A 19,229-nucleotide genomic window follows, 5' to 3' on the forward strand; every position below is an offset into this window, starting at 1 on the left:
ACTCACAAAGATCACACCTGCCCCCCCCATTACCTACTGGATTAGTCATCTCTTCTACCTCTCTCCAGCCCCTCAAGTTCAGTTATTTTCCCAATTAAGATTCACAAAATAGGGAAGTGAAAGCTATTAAACATGTACATTCTCAAATGAATGGATATTACAAACACTTACAATTCCTGTACCCTGGAATGCTCAATATACAGTGCTCAGAAAGCACCGGACTATACAGATGCAAAACTATTTCAGCATACCTAAAATGCCAAGTCCAGTACAATAAAGTACTGTTCAAAATGTATGAGCTCTTGCATCATAAAGCAATTCTCAGAAACGTTTCTGTTAAAAAACAGGATACTAGATAGGAAAGGGAAAGACAGGATCAGTACCAATCAAATAAGTGCTAAAGCAGCACTTTGTCAGTTACTACTGGCTATATATTCCCTTAAAGTTAACTTTTCACAAGAAATCTTTAAGAACTTCCTCTGAATACATTTTAACAAGATGAGGACTTTAAACTGTTCAGGTCAGTGTTCTAAATGCTGGAGTCAGGAAGCTCAAAAGCTAAAGGGATATACAGCTTTAGGATTACCATGCAAGTTCTCAGGGTCTGCTAAAACTTCTACACTCCCTCTACTACTTTTCCAGCTGGACTGGTACACACATTTTTGCACTACTGTTGTACAACCTGCAGAAGTGTGTACTGGTATAAACATTACTAGGGTCACAACATTGAGTCCAGTTCTTTAACATCTATCAGCATCCAAAATGAATTAATCTACTTAACCTTTCCTCCATAAGCCCCCCTGCCTCCAGTTAGTATGCTGCTAAAGCAAAGCATGATAAAATTTATAATTTGATGCAATTCATATTTAACATTTTTCTGAAAGATACAGATCCTGGGAGTTGCAACACAAGTCCCAGAAACTTAAAGATTTTTTTTTTTTTTAAAAACTCATGGTTACAGGGAAAGAAGATGAACCCATGAACTTTATAAGCCTTATGAAGAGGCCAGACTGTATGTTTAATTATTTAAACCAGATTAGTGATACTTGGGTTCTAAGAGCTGGCAGTACTGTTTAAGTAATTTAATTCTCCACTACATAAAAGTTGCAGCATTGAAACAGGAAAAGAGCCTTGCTCTAAATATGGGAGTTTTTTCAAACATGCAAGTTAAACAATATGAATACATCTACTCCCTGAAAATATTTTATATCTGTGGCCAGTAGAAGCCATGTGCTATCTGCTGTGGCAGGTTTGATACATATCTGTACTTGTATATTAAAAGGTGGACTGTGTGCCTAAGTGTTACCCAGGTAAGAATGGGGGGGGGGGGGACACAAAACAAGCCACTAAGCACAAGCTCAAAGCCATTTGTTTTAAAATGCATGGCTTAGTATTTATGTAGGCCAAAAACCTGAAAGTTACTTAAGTGCCCATGATATGATCAAGTTCAGAATCCTAAGGAAGAGGCAGACAGGAGAGGAGCAGTTGAGCCTTGGGCTTTAGACAAGCCAGACTTTGATGTACTCAGGTAGCTGATGGGGCAGGACTCCCTGGGAGGCTAGTGCCAAGGGGAAAGGAGTCTGGAATCACTGGGTGTAAAGAAGCCTTTCAGGTACAGGAACAAGCCATCCCAATGCACAGGACGACTAGCAAATACAGCATAAGACCAGCTTGGCTTAGCAGAGAACTCTTCAGTGAGCTAACACACAGAAGAGGAAGCTTATAAAGTGGAATTTGGACAAAACTAGGGAGGAGTATTGCTCAGGCATGCAGGGATGAAGTCAGGAAGGCCGAAGTGCAACTGGAGTTGCAGCTAGCAAGGGATGTGAATGGTAGAAAAACCCTTTTGGTTACAAGTATGTCACCAACCAGAGGAAGATTAGGGAACGTGCAAGTCCCTCACTGAATGGGGGAGGCAACCTTGCAACAGGCATTGAGTACTGCATCCTCTTTTTCACCTCAGTCTTCACAGGCAAGGTCAGCTCACAGACTACTGTACCTGGTAGCAGTTTGGGGAGGAGGTGAGCAGACAGTGGCTAGAGAATAGGTTAGGGACTGTTTAGAAGAGCTGGATGAGGCAACTCCATGGGACCAGACATGATCACCCGCAGGTGCTACAGAAGTTGGCCAATGCAATTGCAGAGCTACTGATCATTATCCTTGTAAACTCATGGCAATTGAGAGATCTAAGACAACTGGGCAGGGGCATTGGGGGCGAGATTTAAAAAAAAAAAAAGAGAGGTCATGGAGCAGGTCCTCAAGGAATTCATTTCTAAGTATATGGAGACAGGAACAGTTGATATCAATTCACCTAGGGCAAAAATCATGCCTGACCCACCCAATTGCCTTCCACAAAGAGAAGACTTGCTTGGTGGATGCAGGGAGAACAGTGGATGTGATGCACCTTAACTTTACCAAGGATTTTGATGTGGTCTCCCACAACTCTCACCAGCAAGCCAAGGAAGTATGTGTTGGATGAATGGACTCTATGCTGCATAGAAAAACTGACTGGACTGTCAGGCTCAAAGGGTAATAATCAATGGCTTGATAATCAATTGGCAGCCAGTATCAGGCTGTGCGCCCCAAGGGCAAATCCTGGGGCTGGTTTTGTTCAAATGTCATCATCACCCATCTCAAAGATGGAATGAGTGCACTATCAGCAAATTTGCAGAGCACACCAAAGTGTGTGTGTGGGGGGTGGGGGTGGAAAATGAGTAGGTATGCTGGAGGGTGGGGCTAGAGGTTCAGTCCTCCAGTCTCTCTGAACCCATGAGACAAGTACAAAGTCTGGCACCCAGGACACAACAATCCCATGCACCAGTACAGGCTGGGGACTGACTAGCTAAGCTGCAGCTCTGCAAAGGACCTGGGGGTTACAGTAGACAATCAGCTGGATGAGCCAACCTAGTGTACCCTTGTTGCCATGAAGGCTAACACCATACTGGGCTGCATTAGTAGGAGTGTTACCAGCAGATCAAGGGAAGAAGCAATTATTCCTTTCTATCCAGCACTGGTGAGGCCACATCTAGAATACTTTGTCCAGTTTTGGGCCTCCCACTAAAATGTGGACAAATTGGAGAGATTCCAGCAGAAGGCAACAAGAGTGGTTAGGGGGCTGGAGCACGTAACATGAGGAGAGGCCGAGGGAACTGGGCCTGTTTAGTCTCCAGAACAGAATACTGAAAGGGGATTTAATATCAGCCTTCAACTACCTGAAGGATGGTTAGTTACTAAGAGGACAGAGCGAGAGACTGTTCTCAGTGGTGGCAGATGACAAAACAAAGAACAACAGTTTCAAGTTGCAGCAAGGGAAGTTTGGGTTAGATACAGGGGGGGGAACGGGACACAAAACACACCTCTCACTAGAAGAGTAGTAAAGCACTGGAACAGGCTAGCCAGAGAGGTTGTAGAATCTCCATCCTCAAAAGACTTTATATAACATCCCAGCCAAGACTTGTCTAGCCGGGTCTTAGTCAGATGGTCCTGCTTGAGCAGGGGATTGGACTAGATGACCTCCTGAGGTCCCTTTCAACCATAATTTTCTACGAGATCCAAGATTTTAACCATGTGGTTCTTATTTCAATAGCATGCAAAGAAGCTTGCATGTAGCCGCTGCAGCCACCCACTTCCCTGCGGTGCTGCTGCTCCACACACCACCACCCTCTAGATTTTTTTTTTTTTTTTAGTTACCTGTGGCAGGGGTTTTCAGATAACTGGCACCCCCTTACCCCACTCATACCAGATAAAGCTTTTACTGTAGTTTGACTGAGAATACCTTGAATTTGCCAAAGCAAGGTAATTCAGGTTGCTACTGAAAACTTGTTCACAATCCAGTAAGTTAGATTGCAAAAAGAAGAAAGAGAAACCTAACTGCTACCATAAACTTCATGAAAGAAGATCAGAGATGCAGCTAAACTACTGGGGTGATATTTTATTAGATAAAGAACCTGAACTTTTATACATTAACTCAGCTATCCTTTAAAAAGAAGAGAGTTTGGTTTTTCCTCAATATCCTGAAAAATAAAGTGAAATACATTTAAGCTGGAAAGTTATGCCCAGTCTGTCCTATATTAGATATGGTATCCCCTTTCAAATGGGGACATGCATCCTTTTCTCTTTTCATTATATTAAGCAGGTTAGCTCATGACACTTCATCACTCAATTCTTGCATATTTCTTCACGAAATATGCAAATCAGCTATTACTGAACATTTTTCTTCCTGAAGCTTGCACTTGGTCTTTCATATTTATACAACATGTAGCAGCAGCATTCTGTGTTTCAGCTATGTTTGTACTTTTATATTACACTGAGGAGCACTGGGAAAAAACACAAGGGACAGATGGACAAGAGCTTACACACACTGCAAGTTGTGAAGTTTCTGGTGAACCACTTACTCTTGAGCTTCTGGTGGTTCCGATCCTTGTTCGTATCTCACAGTTGTCATTTTGTTCTTAGTTCAGTTGGTCTTAATAAGAAAACATCTAAAACAACAAAATCAAGTTATTCCTCAAAGCATGTCAGAGAAAGACAATAAGTACCCCATAGGTGTACATTAAATGAGTGAGAAACTAGCCCTTATGATGGTTAAGTTTCTGAAGGTTTAAGGCTTCAGTGCACCAAGTACTTAAAATGCATTTAGTTTATGAAGTTCCACTGGTGAGAAATTAGATGATCTATATGCTAGTGAGTTACCAAATCAGCACTCTGGGAGTTGAAGTTCAATATATACAATCCAGTAGTTAAAGAGGCTCCTTTCATCCAGTTTATCCTAAATACTGCTTAGTTGTCCATTCTGTCTAGTAAGCAACAAAGCTAGAAAGTACAGAACAAAAAACACTGCCAATTTAAATGCACACTTGTCAAACAGCTCAGAAAAAACTAAAAACCTTGTTCCAAAGACACTATGTCCATTGTATAATCCATAAACCCAATTACAGCCATAGAACACAAAATAAATTCATAGCACAGCAAAAAAAATAAAAAAATAAAAAAAAAACAAAAAAACACAGCTGTACTCAAGTGTTCTCAGAAGCAATGTTTAAAAGACCATTAGTGATAAACTCAGTCCAGCTCCACTGAAATTAGCCACTGCTGTTACTTGAGGATCACTAGCACTGACTTGGCAAACCAAAAGCACAACAACTGTCAAATGAGAGTTGATGTACACAGTACAGCAAGCCTGGCACAAAGACTGGCTACCTTTCCTTTCTTAGAAAGGCTTCTCTGCAAGAGATTCTTTTCTAAAACTGGAAGACTCTCCTTCCTCCCACTTTTTTTTTTGGTGGTTGAGCAACTTGCTTTGCATTAAATTCCCATAAGAGGCTTCTCTCAAACAAGGTGCACAAGACCTTCATACAAGAGAGGATCAGAAGCTTGAGCAGCACCTGATGTTGGTCTCTACCTGCCTCCGCCTCCACTTAAACAGCAGAGTGTTGTTCCCACTCAACTCCTCCAGCTGCAACAAGAGTGCCTGTTCCCCAACAGCAGTGCAGAAGTACCAAGTTTGCTCTGGCAAAGAGAACAGCTTCTTGTCTAACCAGTGCATCAGCAGCAGTAAGCTGGACAACTTTGGCCCCACTTCCAAGCAGGGCTCTAGTTTGGACATACAGCTCCAGGAGGGATTCAAGGGGGGGTCCACAGCACAGAAGCTGGCATAGCCAGAGGGCTGGGCAGCCCATTTCTGGAGCTGTGATTCTTTGTGCCTACCCTCAGTTTCCGTGGGAGGAAGAGAGGCGATTAAGCCCCCCTCACTCAGCCAGGGGATTAGCAGAGGGCCAGGTAGCCCCTACCCAGAAGGAGCAGACCAGGAGTCTTGCCCCCTCTCCCGGGCTCTGCCCCAGCACAAGCCAGCAGAATCTGGAGGAAGTGATGCAGCAGGGCAGGCTAGGCCTATCCCCGCACAGCCACTCTCGGCGGGGCGCTAGCCCCGGGCCTAGCGGCGGGGGGGAGAAAGCTTGGGGCGCGGGGGCAGCCCCCCTTCCCCATCCTGCTCCAGCGCGGCGCCGCCGGGGGACCCCGCCCCGCTCCCGACCTCGCCCCTACCTGCCGCGGCGAGGGGTGGCCCTGGCCCAGTAGAGGAGCCTGCTGGCAGCCCCGGAATGGGGGCTGGCTAAGGCCCGACGCGCGCCCTCACCCTCTCGCTCTACTTTGCCGACTCAGCAGAGAGGGCTCCACTTCCTGAGCTCAGCTCCCCTCCCCTCTCCTCGGGCAGCCATCCTCCCACCCAGCCCTACTGCCCCGGGCAGCGAGCAAGAGACCGACCCCAGCCCCATTACCTCGGGCAGTAGACATACGAAACCAAGGACCAGCCATGCTGTGCCCGGCGCTGCGCTTAAAAGTAGCGGCCGCACCTGCCCCCGCAGGTGGCGCGGGGGCGGGGCGGGGCGGGGCGCTCGTACCCTCCCGGCCCGGCCCCGGGCGGTTCCGGAGTGGAACGCCGTCGCCATAGCAACGGGCCGCTCCCCCATGCACGATGGTTGCAGCTGCGAGGAGCGGCCCCCCGCACTGATGCAGGAGACACCTCTGCCCAGCTTCAGGCAGCCAGCTCCTGTCTTGTCTGCTGCAAGCGGGTCAGCTGAGACGCACCCACCCCGTAAGATGCCTCAGCGCCCGTGTGGATGTGCACTCGTGTCACTTGCTTCAGGCAAACACAGGATCTCTTTAGTGGGAGCCTCCTTTGGGGACGGCGCGCGCCTGAGGACGCTGAGCCTGGCCAGGACATTCTTTGCAGGCTCCTCTGGTAAGGGCCAAGGTTTGGCCTTCACCCCTCAGCCACTTCACCTGGAGGGTAATGGCTAAGGACTGGGGGGGTCCCTGTGGTCCAGCTGAAAGCAATGAGAAGGATCCTGTCAGGGAAGTTAAGTCCCTTTCCAGGAGCAGGTCCTAAGTTAGGCACCATGATGAATGCAAACCCCTCACCAAAGGTTTGGCACCACCTTCTAAAAATGCCAAAGGCTCAGCGATGCAGTGTTTTCATGTAAGGTGGATGCCTGTGTCCATCTGTACGAAAGACAACCGGGCCCATGTAGGCAGGGGTTCCTGTCCGGGCACAACACTGCAAGAAGTGCCAACCTGGCATCTCTCTTTCTTTCATGTGCCAAGATGCGCACACACTTTTCCTTTTATGGTTGCTGTCACCTTGATTCTAATTTGAAGGAGCTTGTTTTTTCTTAAGTCTCCCCTGCCTGCAAGGGACCTTCTGAGACTTGATATGGTTTCTCTACTGATTTTGCTCTTTTCCATTGGATAATGGCCACAGTCATTGTAGAGGTAGATTTGCACCCCTGCCATTTGTGCTTATGAAAATATCTTTATTATAAACAGGAGCTAAACTTTCTTTATTTCAGTTACAGGCATGGCATTTTTTAACAAACAGCTCTAACTTAGAACAGCTGTGCTGCTGCACAGCCAGTAGAGGGAGTTCAAACCCTGCCTTCTGGAAATCTTGTTCCTGAATTGCTCACAGCTTTCAGGTACTTTCGTTGATTGTAAATTTCCTAGTGGTTTAAGCAGCCGGATTCATTTTTTCCTTTCTCAAATGCAAAGCAAATCTCTGTCATGGCTATTCAGAATTGTGAGCCCTTTTATACGTCAAACTAAAGCAAATTGAAGGTAAATTCCCTTTTTCATCTACAGACTTTAGAGATATCCTCAGAAAAGCACTTTATTTAATTCCCCATTTACTTAGTCCAAAAAATTCCCTTCATATGCAAACATTGGCCCTGCATGATTGTTAGTATTTTACACTTGCTGAAAGCATTGAAGAGATGATATTTTGATTTCTTTTGGCTTGATGTATGAGAGTAGGCCCTGCAAGAGGAATGCATGAAAGCAGGAGGAAAGCCAACTGGTTCCAGGCTAAGTGGAATGCGCACATGGAATAAACAGTTGCTAAAGTCAGAAAGTAATAAGTAATAAGCTACACAAGTCAATAAAGATTAAGAAAATAAATAAAATTGATGTTGGTAGAATCTGAATAGTCTGGTGGCAGTAAGAACACATGCTGGAGCATTTGCATTGTTGTTGTTGTTTGTCTGTGTATTTTTTGGTCTTGGAAGTTGTACTTGTCATAGGGGAAATTTTTTTGGGTGTGGTGGAGGGGCCAGAGGTGGGCTAGTTGTTTCCTAAAGACATGACTGCTGTCCTTCTGGATGCATACTTTCCAGTTCACTAAGACATTACACGTGGAATATTTTCAAGATCAGATCCAGGAAATTTTGTAAATATGGTAAGTTGATCTTAACTTGTCTTATAGTCATAGGTAAGAAGCTCTTAATGTAGTTTTAATGTAAATGCTGACTTTTCAAAAGAATCATTGTATTCAATGCATTCAACTTTCAAGGGTGCAGGAATAGGCTGAGAATCCTCTGAACAGCCAGTAGGGCATGATTCATGGTATCTTACAGCCCTTTTACCTCCGTTTTGCAGGCGTAAAGTAAATTATAAGTGCAAACTAACTGATCTTTTTCCTACATAATACAGTTGAGCCTAGACTAAAACCTGAGATCAGAAATTTTTGTTGTTCAAAATTTGATCCCAAGCCTGACTTTTGTGTCTTGGGCTTTCTATACTTTCAGATATACAGCACTGTTGATGCTTGACCAGTATTGCCAATTCCTATTTGATTATGGGTCTCATGCTGTTTGGCATATCTTCATAAAGCTCCAGTTCCTTGGGTCAAATGATTCAGCTTAGAATGTCAACTTTCTTTTTATTATAAAATACCTTTGGGGTTGGACCCGATGATCAGTAAGGTCCTTTCTAGCCCCTAACAGGTATGAAACTTTATCACCCTTACATTTGTGAAGAAAAATTTGGAAATGTGACTCAAGTGTACTCCAGAAGGTCAAAAAGCTGAATGCAGAGAAAATGATCTACACTGGATTACTGTAGTTCTGTTTTGGCTTGTTTGTTTTCAACTTTGACTTAATTTCAATTTTTGAGGTCTCAGTAATGAGTTTTGGATGTTGACATTTAAAAGAACCTGAAATCTAATTTTAATCTAATAGCAGATTTTCACCACTGTAACTTAACAATGCTATTAGTAGAATGGTAGAATTGCTAATAATAAAAATATAGAAAAAGGCAGAAATATTCATTAAGTAGTCTGTTCTGTATTTGGAAGAAAACACCAGCATGACATATTTGTATTACTTCCCCTTCCACACAGTAACTCAGAGGAAGTTAAATAACAGTTATTAAAATAAGACCTCAGATGTGGGTAATTTGTACCAAGAGTTTAAAAGAGCTTGCCAAGGATTACTATGACCACTAACTTTATTAAAACTCACCATTGATAAATAATGTTGAATTTCAATAATTTTTTTAACACTGAGAATGTCTTAGAAAACTAGAAGAAAAGTACTCGTGTGTCAATATAATAAAGAGTTGAGCAGGGTGACCTAGATGATAAGCCCATCAGCTTGCCATTTTCCTGATGGAATGGTTGATATGGACTCAATTGATTAAAAATGACAAGAGAGTAATATAATGAATACCAATCAGAGTGGGATTATAGCAAATAGATCTTTCCAAACTAACCTGATATTTTTAAGAGGATAAATTTTATTGATAAAGTAAATAGTGTCAATTTAAAAGACTTTTTTGTAAGACGTATTTGACTTGCTGCCTGCAGCATATTAAGAAGTTAAAATGACACAAACTCAATAGGGAGCACATGACGTGGCTTAAAACCTGAATCAGAACACAGTCACGAATGGGAAATCGCTATTGAGCAGATGTGTTTCTAATAGGATTGCATAAGATTTGGTTCCTGCACCTGTGTGATTTTAAGATTTGTATCAATGACCTAGAAGACAGAAAATCATTACTAATAATGTTTGAAGCTCACAGAGTCTAGAGAAGTGGAAACGAATAAAGAAGAGAGACCACTGATACATAGCAATTTGCATTGTTTCATAAGATGGGCACAGACAAACCATCTATGTTTCATTATTGCCAAATGTAAAAATATGCATCCAGACTCCAGGAGAACACTCTTTCTGAGTCACCTACTTTCTAGCATAAAAACCTGGAGGTCATGGTAGATAATCAACTGACCATGAATTCTGAAGCATAACACGGTGGCCAAAGGGGACTAATGTGCTGCTTGGATGTGTAAACACGAAAGTCTGAAATAGGAACAGGGAGGTTATATTGACTCTGTGTCTGGCATTGATGGAACATTTCTTGGGATGCTGTATCCCTTTCTGTTGTCCAAGATTGAAGATGGATGTTGATAAATTAAAGGGAGTTCACAGAAGAGTTACACAACTGACAAAACCACTAGAAAACATGATTTATAATGAAAGCCTCCAGGAGCTCAATCTCTTTAGTTTATCATAGAGAAGATTAAGAAGGTGATTTGATCGCAACTAATACGTAGATATGACAAGAGAGGCCTCTTCAACGTACTAGATCAGTGTGTAACAAGATCCAGTGGGTAGAAGCCACAGCAAAATAAATTCAGAGCCCAAGTAAGGTATAATTATTTAACAGTGAGGTTTACAGAAGAAAGTTACCAGGTTCAGTATTTGCACATCTTTAAATTAGCAGTGGATTTTTTCCCCTAAAAGACGTGACCTGTTTCAACCAGGTATTCATTTGGGAAAGCCTGTGGCCTGTAATATGTGGGAGACCAGGTTAGATAATCATGGGGGTCCTTTATTACCTTATAACTTAAACTATTACTTCAGTGCTTTATAATGATTCAGGTAAAATAAGGTAAGGTCTATATTCCTTATCCTGAAAAGTTTGAAATCCAGTGAAATCTGGTATGACAACCTGTTAATTCTACATATGCTGCATATGCAGTAGTTTAAGTGTTAGACTGAATGATGTTTCCTAGTTGGAACATTAAATGTTTTCTTGTTGGATTGGTTGCATACTGCCTTAATATTTTAAATTAAACCCCTCTAATCTAGAGTCCTGAGGAGACTGTTCATTACCACACATTGTCCTGCATGTTAGGAGTCTGCTGATATTTTTTTCTGTCCAAGCAATTATACCCAGCTAAAAGCAGGAGGTGGAGAGCAGGAGAAAGATTTACTGCACATCAGTTGTGTTACTATCCACTGGAATGGTTTTTGTGTGTCTGCTCCATTCTGCAATAAGTGAAAAATAAAACAAAGTAATTCAACAGGTTGTTAATCCAGAAGTAAAGAGTCGCAATTTCTTCTTACTGAGCAGACAAACTATTGCTGAGGATTGTCTAACATGCAATAAGTCTCCCCTTCTCTTTTCACTTAGCATACTTGTTCCATCAGTCCACACCCTCTCTGACCCTGTAGCACTTGCAGAAATAACTTGCATTTTCCAGTGACAGTTGCTGTATAACAAGTACATCAGGAAATCGAGGGTGTCAGCTGGGGGCCTCAGCTGCCTATGCACCAGTGTCAGGAGCATGGGGAACAAGCAGGAGCTAGCCCTCCTGCTCTCTAGTGGGCAATATGACCTGGTAGGGATTGCGGGGACCTGGTGGGACTCCTCATATGACTGGAGCGTAGCCGTAGAGGGCTGCACCTTGCACAGAAGGAACCGAGCAGAGAGAAAAGGTGGAGGGGGTAGCTCTCTATGTGAGGGAGCAATACACCTCTCTGGAGGCTGGCATTGGGTCCAAAGATAAGCAGCTTGAAACCCTCTTGGTCAAGCTTTGGGGAGGGGGAGGGTGAAAGAGTCCTAACTGTGGGCATTTACTACTGCCTACCAAACCAAGGGGAGGACCTGGATCTGGAGTTCTCTCAAGAACTGACAGAGGCTGCGTGTGCAAGGGACTTGGTTGTCATGGGCGACTTATATTCTCATAAAGAAGAAAGGTAAGAAAGGTAGCAGAAGGGCTGGCAAGCCCTCCTGGCTCAGTAGGGACATCACAGTCCTCTTGAAAAAGAAAAAAGAGGTGTACACACAGTGGAAGCTAGGAGACAGACCTCAAGGAGGACTATACAACAGTGGTCCGCAGTGGCGACATATAGGGAGTGCGCTGCAAGGCCCCAATCTGCCTGCTGGATCACAGGAGTCTGTTGCTGCCAGCAAATGACAGGAGTTTTGCTTGTTAACAACTTGAGGTGCAGTTTCCCAGAAACCTGTGCACCTATATCCTTGAAACTTGGCAGGCTTCATGCCCTCAGAAGGGACTACCATCCCGGCAAGTTTCATCCAAATCAGGCATGAAATTACGAAGTTTTAGGCATTTTCATGATTCCTCATTATAGCCTATGGGTGAAACATTGAAACAGCGAAAGTTTCAACAAAATGAAACAGAACAGTGCTTTTGAAACGAAACAAAACACTGTTCCATAGAAGTGGAATGGTGCTGTTTCACACAGCCCTATTCCCCATGTACCCACAACTGTGCAGCGCTTTAGGCACCAATCTGGAGTGAAGATCAAACTTATGCCTCCAAATCCACAGCGAGGCATTGTAGCTCCTCTCCCATTACATTCTGTCTTGAGTCCTCCACAAAATTGACTTAAGAATCATAGAAAGTTAGGGTTGGAAAGGACCTCAGGAGGTCATCTAGTCCAACCCCCTGCTCAAGCAGGACCAACCCACACTAGATCATCCCAGCCAAGGTTTTGTCTAGCCAGGTCTTAGAAACCACCAAGGATAGAGATTCCACCACCTCTCTGGGTAACCTGTTCCAGTGTTTTACTACCCTCCTAGTGACAAAGTTTTTCCTGGTATCTAACCTAAACTTCCCTTGCTGCAACTTGAGACCATTGCTCCTGGTTCTGTCCTCTGTCACCACTGAGAACTGTCCAGTTCCATCCTCTTTAGAACTCCCCTTCAGATGGTTGAAGGCTGCTATCAAATCCCCCTCTCACTCGGCTTGCTTCGCTTCACTTCTCTAGAGTAAATAGTCCCAGCCTCTCCTCAGAAGTCATGTGCCCCAGCCCCCTAACCATTTTTGTTGCCCTCTGCTGGACTGTCTCTCCAGTTTGCCCACATCCCCTCTGTGGTGGGAGGCCCGTAACTGGATACAGTACTACAGATGTGGCCTCACCAGTGCTGAATAGAGGGAAATAATCACTTCCCTGGATCTACTGGCAACGCACCTACCAGTGCATCCCAGTATGCCATTAGCTTTCTTGGCAACAAGGGCACACTGTTGGCTCATAATCAGATTATTATCTACTGTAATCCCCAAGTCCTTCTCTGCAGAGCTGCTGCCCAGCGAGTCAGCTCCCAGCCTGTACCAGTACATGGGATTGTTCCATTCTAAGTGCAGGATTCTGTACTTGTCCTTACTGAACCTCATGAGATTTCTTTTGGTCCAATCCTCCAGTTCCCCAAGGTCACTCTGAATCTTAGCCCTACCCTCCAGCATATCTACTACTCCTCCCAGCTTGGTGTCATCTGCAAACTTGCTGAGGGAGCACTCTGTGCCATCTTCCAGGTCATTGATGAAGATATTAAACAAAACCAGGCCCAGGACTGATCTTGGGGCACTCCTCTTGATACCAGCTGCCAGGTAGACATTGAGCCATTGGCCACTACACTCTGAGCCTGAAGCTCCAGCCAGTTTTCTATCTTCTTTACAGTCCATTCATCCAGACTGTACTTCTTTCATTTGCCTGTAAGAACATTGTGGGAGACTGTATCAACAGCCTTGCTAAAATCAAGGTATATCATATATGCTGGTCTCCCCAAATCCACAGAGCCAGTCACAGAAGGCAGTCAGGTTGGTCAGGCATGATTTGCCCTTGGTGAATCCATGCTGACTGTTCCTAATCACCTTCTCCTCCAAGTGCTTAGACATGGATTCCTTGAGGACCTGCTCCATGATTTTTCCATTGACTGAGGTGGGGCTGACTAATCTGTAGTTCCCTGAATCCTCCCTTTTCCCTTTCTTAAATATGGGCTCTATATTTGCCCTTTCCCAGTCTTCTTGGACCTCTTCCAATCTCCATGATTTTTCAAAGATAATGGCCAGGGATTCTGCAATCACATCAGCCAACTCCCTCAACACCCTTCGATGCATTGCATCTGGCCCTATGGACTTGTACACATCCAGCTTTGCTAAATAGTCTCTAACTTGTTGTTTCACCACTGTTGGCTGCTCACCTCCTCCCCAAACTGCTGCCTGGGGCTGTAGTCTGGGAGCTGACCTTGCCTGTGAAGAGTGAGGTAAAAGAGGCATTGAGCACTTCAGCCTTTTCCTCATCACAAGGTTGCCTCCTCCATTCAGTAAGGGACCCACACTTTCCTTGATCTTCCTCTTGTTGATAACATATATGTAGAAACCTTTCTTGTTACCCATCACATCCCTTGTTAGCTGCAACTCCAACTGTGCTTTGGCCTATCTGACTTCATCCCTGCATGCCCGAGCAATACTCTTATACTCTTCCCTCATTATTTGTCCAACTTTCCATTTCTTTTTCGTGATTTAGCTTACTGAAGAATTTGTCCAAGTTTCAAAGCTTCTTTTTCATGATTTAGCTTACTGAAGAATTCCCTACTAAGCCAAGCTGGTCCTCTGCCATACTTGCTAGTCTCCCTGCACATTGGGATGGTTTGTTCCTACACTCTCAGTAAAGTTTTTGAAGTACAGCCAAGCCCCTGGACTCCTCTCCCTGCCAGACTGGCTTCCCAGGAGATCCTGCCCATGAGTTCCCTGAGTCAAAGTCTGCTTTTCTGAAGTCCAGTGTCCTTACTCTGCTACTCTCCTTTCTTCTTTTCCTCAGGATCCTGAACTCAATCATCTCCTAGTCACTGCTGCTCAAGTTGCCATCTACTATTATATTCCTCACCAATTCTTCCCTGTTTGTGACTGGCAGGTCAAGAAGAGCACAGCCCCTAGCTGTCTGCTCCAGTACTTACACCATTTAGGGGCGAACTTAACTGAATAACTGGAGTTCAAGAAAATCTGATTTATTAGCAACAATTAGTGTATTCTCTCCTTGTTACTTACACTCTTGCTCTCTTTATCTCTATTTTATACATAGAATTAAAACCTGTTCCAGTACTAATGTGTGTGCTCTGCAAAGGAGTATAGTGCTTTAACAAAAGTGTGTGTAATTTATGGAGACAACATTGTTATTAACTAATCATTATTAACTAGCAATTAGAGTTAGTTTATAGTACCACCTGATCCATTTACAGAGCTTTTCATCAATAGGCCTGAAGTACTTTACAAAATTAGTATAATTATTTCTGTTTTACAGATGTGGAAACTGCAGCACAGAAAGGTAAAATGACTTGTCCCTTGTCACCCAGCAGGCTAGTGGAAGAGCCAAGAATACAGCCAAGATCTTCTGGGTTCCAGTCCACTCCTGTGCTGTGAACAAGGCAAAAGGGAGCAACATGTAAAGCATGTGGATTAATTTTAAATTAGCTTTGTTGATTTATGTTACTTTGAATGGGACTGGCCCTGCGTTTATCTGAGTCTGCCTCCTACAAACTCCACCTACATTCACATACCTCCTTGGTATTTAGGGGGTTCTGCCCACACAGCTGATATTAGTGGATGATTGGGTTTTTCCATTAGGCAGTGACTTCTGGGTTTTTCCATTAGGCAGATCACTTAATGTCTCTTCACTTTGAAAAAATATCTAAAAACTTTTTCCAAAACCATTTAAACCTTATTACCACTCTTTTATTTTCCCATCTATTCATAAATTTGTTGAGAGGGTTTTGAATAAGCAAGACTGTTGTTCAGCCCCAAGGAGCTTTTTGCCAGGTGTAGAGCCTTATCAAGTAAGTTGTTGTTATTTATTGTTATTTGTGGACAGTCCTACTACTGACTGTTTCACGAAGTGGGGATCTGACCTACTTCCAAATAGCCAAGTGGAAATGAGTATTGTAGTTAGCGTGTCAGCTATGCATATTCCAGGAAAGGAAAGTTGTTTTCCAAATGTTCTATCAGGGGACTTCGACATCTGTGAAGAAGTATCATTGGTAATTACACAATGTTCATGGTTGGTTAGGGCAACTCGTTTATTTTTAACTCTTAGCCAAATAGAATAGTACACAGACACACCCTCCCACTACATCTGTTTCACATGATCTCCACATCCCTGATGTGGGGAAAAATGGAAAATAAGTTCACACGTGTTCAGAAATGACTTAACACATTACAACTAACACAGTTTTAACTATGATTTGTCGCCTTCTATAGACAGAACGGGTCATGTTTAGCTGGTCATGATTAACCTGAAACTCCATCCCATTGCAGAGTTAACAAGTTTTTAAGAGTGACATCTTCACAGTCTAGACAAACACCATGAGCTTTGGCATGAGGGCCTGGATATGTGAACAAGTTACCACGGGGTAAAATAGAGTGGGACTTCACCATGTGTCAGCTGCTCAACGTGCATGTTCTTCCCCCAAAGTAAATGAAAGTTAAACTCCTTAGTGAAAGAATGGTAAACTGAGCACCCACAAACTCCCATGGAAGTCAGTGAGGCTTGAGTGGGGAAGGAGGGAGGAGGTGCTCAGTACATAGCAGGTTAGCACCTGGAAAGAGGTGGAAAAGTTTAATTCCTTTATGTCATCTTTAAAAACTAGATACAAAGCTAGAGATAGCTCCCGCACTGCAAGAAATGGATATTGTTTTTGTGTGATGGTTGAGAAATGGGCCAAGAATTCTGATCTCAGAGGGGAGGAAAAGGAATGTTTATATGACTAATAAAATGGCATTTTGTACTTCTGTAACAGCAGAGCAGCCCTGTTTCCCTTGCTAATAACTCTGGGGTTAGGCTGGGATTAAAATACTTGTCTTTTAGCCTCATCTATCCTTCAAACAGCTGCCATGTAAAATGGAACACTCCTGCTATTGTCCTCAAAATAAAGTCTAATTCTTTGGCCAGGTTGCAGAGGGAGATGCTATTTTTTTTGCTCCATTTACCACAAAACTTGTTTTTGTTAACTAGAAAATCTCATTGTCCAGTTCTGATTTTAGTTACACAACCACAGGTCTTCTGAGGTTTCAATCAAACAGCATCTTGCTTAATACCCCTGTTTGCTTTTTACGAGTCAGATTCCCTGTCCTTGGCATTATGGTTTATTTTCTATATATATAGATGTAAATCAAATTCATGCTATCTTGAGAAATTTACTGAAATGGGGTATGGCTCTATTAAACTGCAAGTGGAACCCTCAAGGGGATTGGTGCCTTCAGTGATCTATTAAAATAAATCATTCCTGGTTTGAATTTCACAGTAAACTAAGATATGAAATGATATATAGCAAAAGAATCTCTCTGTTTTAAGAAATATTGTTGCTATAGATCTTATCTTAATCTCTTCGTTCTCAGAAGAAGTAGGATTAACAATGGAGAGAGAATGACAAGATTTTGGACAGCTGTTTCACGCAAGAGATTCCAAGGATATTTTTCATGTAACTGTCTACTTGTCTAGGGTGATAAAATGCTCTTCATGCATGCCTTTAATGTGAGCCATCTGGAAGGAATAACATAACCCTTGTCTATAAACGCCACCCAAGTATATTATCAGTTTCAGTTGACTTTTAAGGGAGACCATCCGATTAGAAGAGCTAAAGAGAAGACAAATAAAAGGTATGTGCATTTCAATGTATGTTGATGAGACATAGATAGATCAAGCTGGGTTTTTCATTTCCTCTACTGCTTGCTCTAATCCTCTGCAAAATGTTAGGAACGAGGGGTACAGATCTAACAGTGAGTCTAATTTTGGTCTCACTTTTCTTAGATCAAGCTAGGAGTAACTGCAGTGAAGCCAGTAGCACAAGATGCACAGCTGAGGGACTGTATAGTGGATAATCATAGGGACTGGGGAAGGTTGCTTGGTACAAGAACAGGTATTCTCAATGCTGAACTCTGCAGCACTATCTTCCTCTGTACAGCCTAAAAACTATCATGCACTTGTGCATAATACTGTGGAATTTCTTCCATAGGACATTTCTGCTTCCTAGTTTCCTTGGAACCTGGCTTGCTTGTGTACAATATTAGTTCTGCTAGCATCATAAATGGTATTAATATTAAGGTGATGCTCATAAAGAAGTATCTCAAGCAAATAAGCCACTTACAGCATAATTTCTGCAGTAGTTTCACATGTGAAATGGGTGGTTGTTTCTTATGCATGCCTTCTATATTATTTTTACAAAGCATTATTAAGCAAAACCTTGTGAATATTGTTGCTGGACACTCACATTCATTTCCATGTTCTCAACTCTCAGCTACTTAGCTTGATGTGCTAGCTGAGCAACCAGTGGGGGTACCCCCTTTAAAATTACTACTTGGAGGACATACAGTGAAATTATTTGGTAGTAGGGCTATGACAAACAAAAACAAGTTCTTTTTCGCACAGCACTCAATTAACTTGTGGAACTCATTGCCCCAAGTGAACCAGAAGGGCCCAGGAGATGTCATCTCAGGAGTTCATCCCACCAGGGCAGGGTTGGGTTTATGGCCTGACAAGGCAGCTTGCTGCTCTGCCTCTGAAGCAGTGTATCAGCTTCTTTCATTTTGTTCTATTTGTACTTTTAGGTAACTTCTTCAACCAGTCCCACTGTGCTTGTGGAGACCTTCAATGTGACTGGTTTTGGTGTGGTGCGTAGTCCAGCATATTCATAATTCCCTCCAGGCTATATAAAATGAGCATGGTGATGCCCTGGTTGCTGCTGCTGCTGCTTCTGCTTGTGAGCTTTGGTTTACCTGCACCTAGACTTTCAGTGAGTATCACTTGCTAAAATATGTATCATTTGTCTGTAAGATAATAAGCCTGTATCATTTCTAAAAGAATGCTGAGTGCTGTACAAATGCAAAAGGCATGGCCTCCACCCTGAGGAACTGGCTCTTCAGAAAGACATATCAGACAGAGGTGCATAGGATAGGAGGAAATGATAGCACAACATGCAGGGGGGTAAATGGTCACATCATGTTAATATTGGCTTTGACTACTATAATAGTTTAAGTTTCATTCTGGTTTGCTGGGTGGGAGGTTATTCAGTAAGATTTGTAGACTGTGCTGAGTACCACACCAATCAGTTTCTTGTGTGTATCACCACCAAAGTTGGTCTGAATGAGAGACTGGAAGCCTAAGGGGTAATAGCTTTGGGGACCAGATTCCCAAATGGGTGTTATAGGACCCAGTCATGAGAGATGGGGGAGACCGGCAGCTCCCATTTAGTGATTCATCTTCACATGCTCCTCAGAGTACTGAACATTGACCTTCCATAGAAATACCCAGAGAGGAAGTGTGCTCATACGTGCCTGCCTGAGCCCCACACTTTCTTGGGACCTTGAGCAAATCATT

At 43.2% G+C, this 19,229-nt stretch overlaps 2 protein-coding genes across 7 annotated transcripts in view; one reads left to right on the forward strand and one right to left on the reverse strand.

Annotated features, from left to right (window-relative positions):
- LOC109302526 (phosphatidylinositol 3,4,5-trisphosphate 3-phosphatase TPTE2-like) overlaps positions 1-6,373 on the reverse strand; it is a 44,143-nt gene extending 37,770 nt beyond the window's left edge. The window contains exons 1-2 of one of the 3 annotated variants that reach the window (XM_019524091.1): positions 6,276-6,373; positions 4,395-4,481 (exon numbers count right to left, since the gene is read on the reverse strand). In XM_019524091.1, the coding sequence (XP_019379636.1) occupies positions 4,395-4,444 (50 nt within the window). In that variant the 5' untranslated portion in view covers positions 4,445-4,481; positions 6,276-6,373. Of the gene's footprint in view, positions 1-4,394; positions 4,482-5,119; positions 5,238-6,275 lie in introns of those variants that run through there. The other 2 variants (XM_019524089.1, XM_019524090.1) reach the window with 2 other exon arrangements.
- Positions 6,374-6,522: 149 nt separating this feature from the next.
- LOC109302527 (fibrinogen-like protein 1) overlaps positions 6,523-19,229 on the forward strand; it is a 30,340-nt gene continuing 17,633 nt past the window's right edge. Inside the window, exons 1-3 of one of the 4 annotated variants that reach the window (XM_019524094.1) lie at positions 6,523-6,739; positions 15,162-17,512; positions 18,461-18,645. In XM_019524094.1, the coding sequence (XP_019379639.1) occupies positions 18,568-18,645 (78 nt within the window). In that variant the 5' untranslated portion in view covers positions 6,523-6,739; positions 15,162-17,512; positions 18,461-18,567. Of the gene's footprint in view, positions 6,740-15,161; positions 18,646-19,229 lie in introns of all 4 variants that reach the window. The other 3 variants (XM_019524095.1, XM_019524096.1, XM_019524097.1) reach the window with 3 other exon arrangements.

The sequence above is a fragment of the Gavialis gangeticus genome, unplaced genomic scaffold (genome assembly GCF_001723915.1).
Source record: "Gavialis gangeticus isolate Ggan-Ray unplaced genomic scaffold, GavGan_comp1, whole genome shotgun sequence".
Taxonomy (NCBI): Eukaryota; Metazoa; Chordata; order Crocodylia; family Gavialidae; genus Gavialis; species Gavialis gangeticus.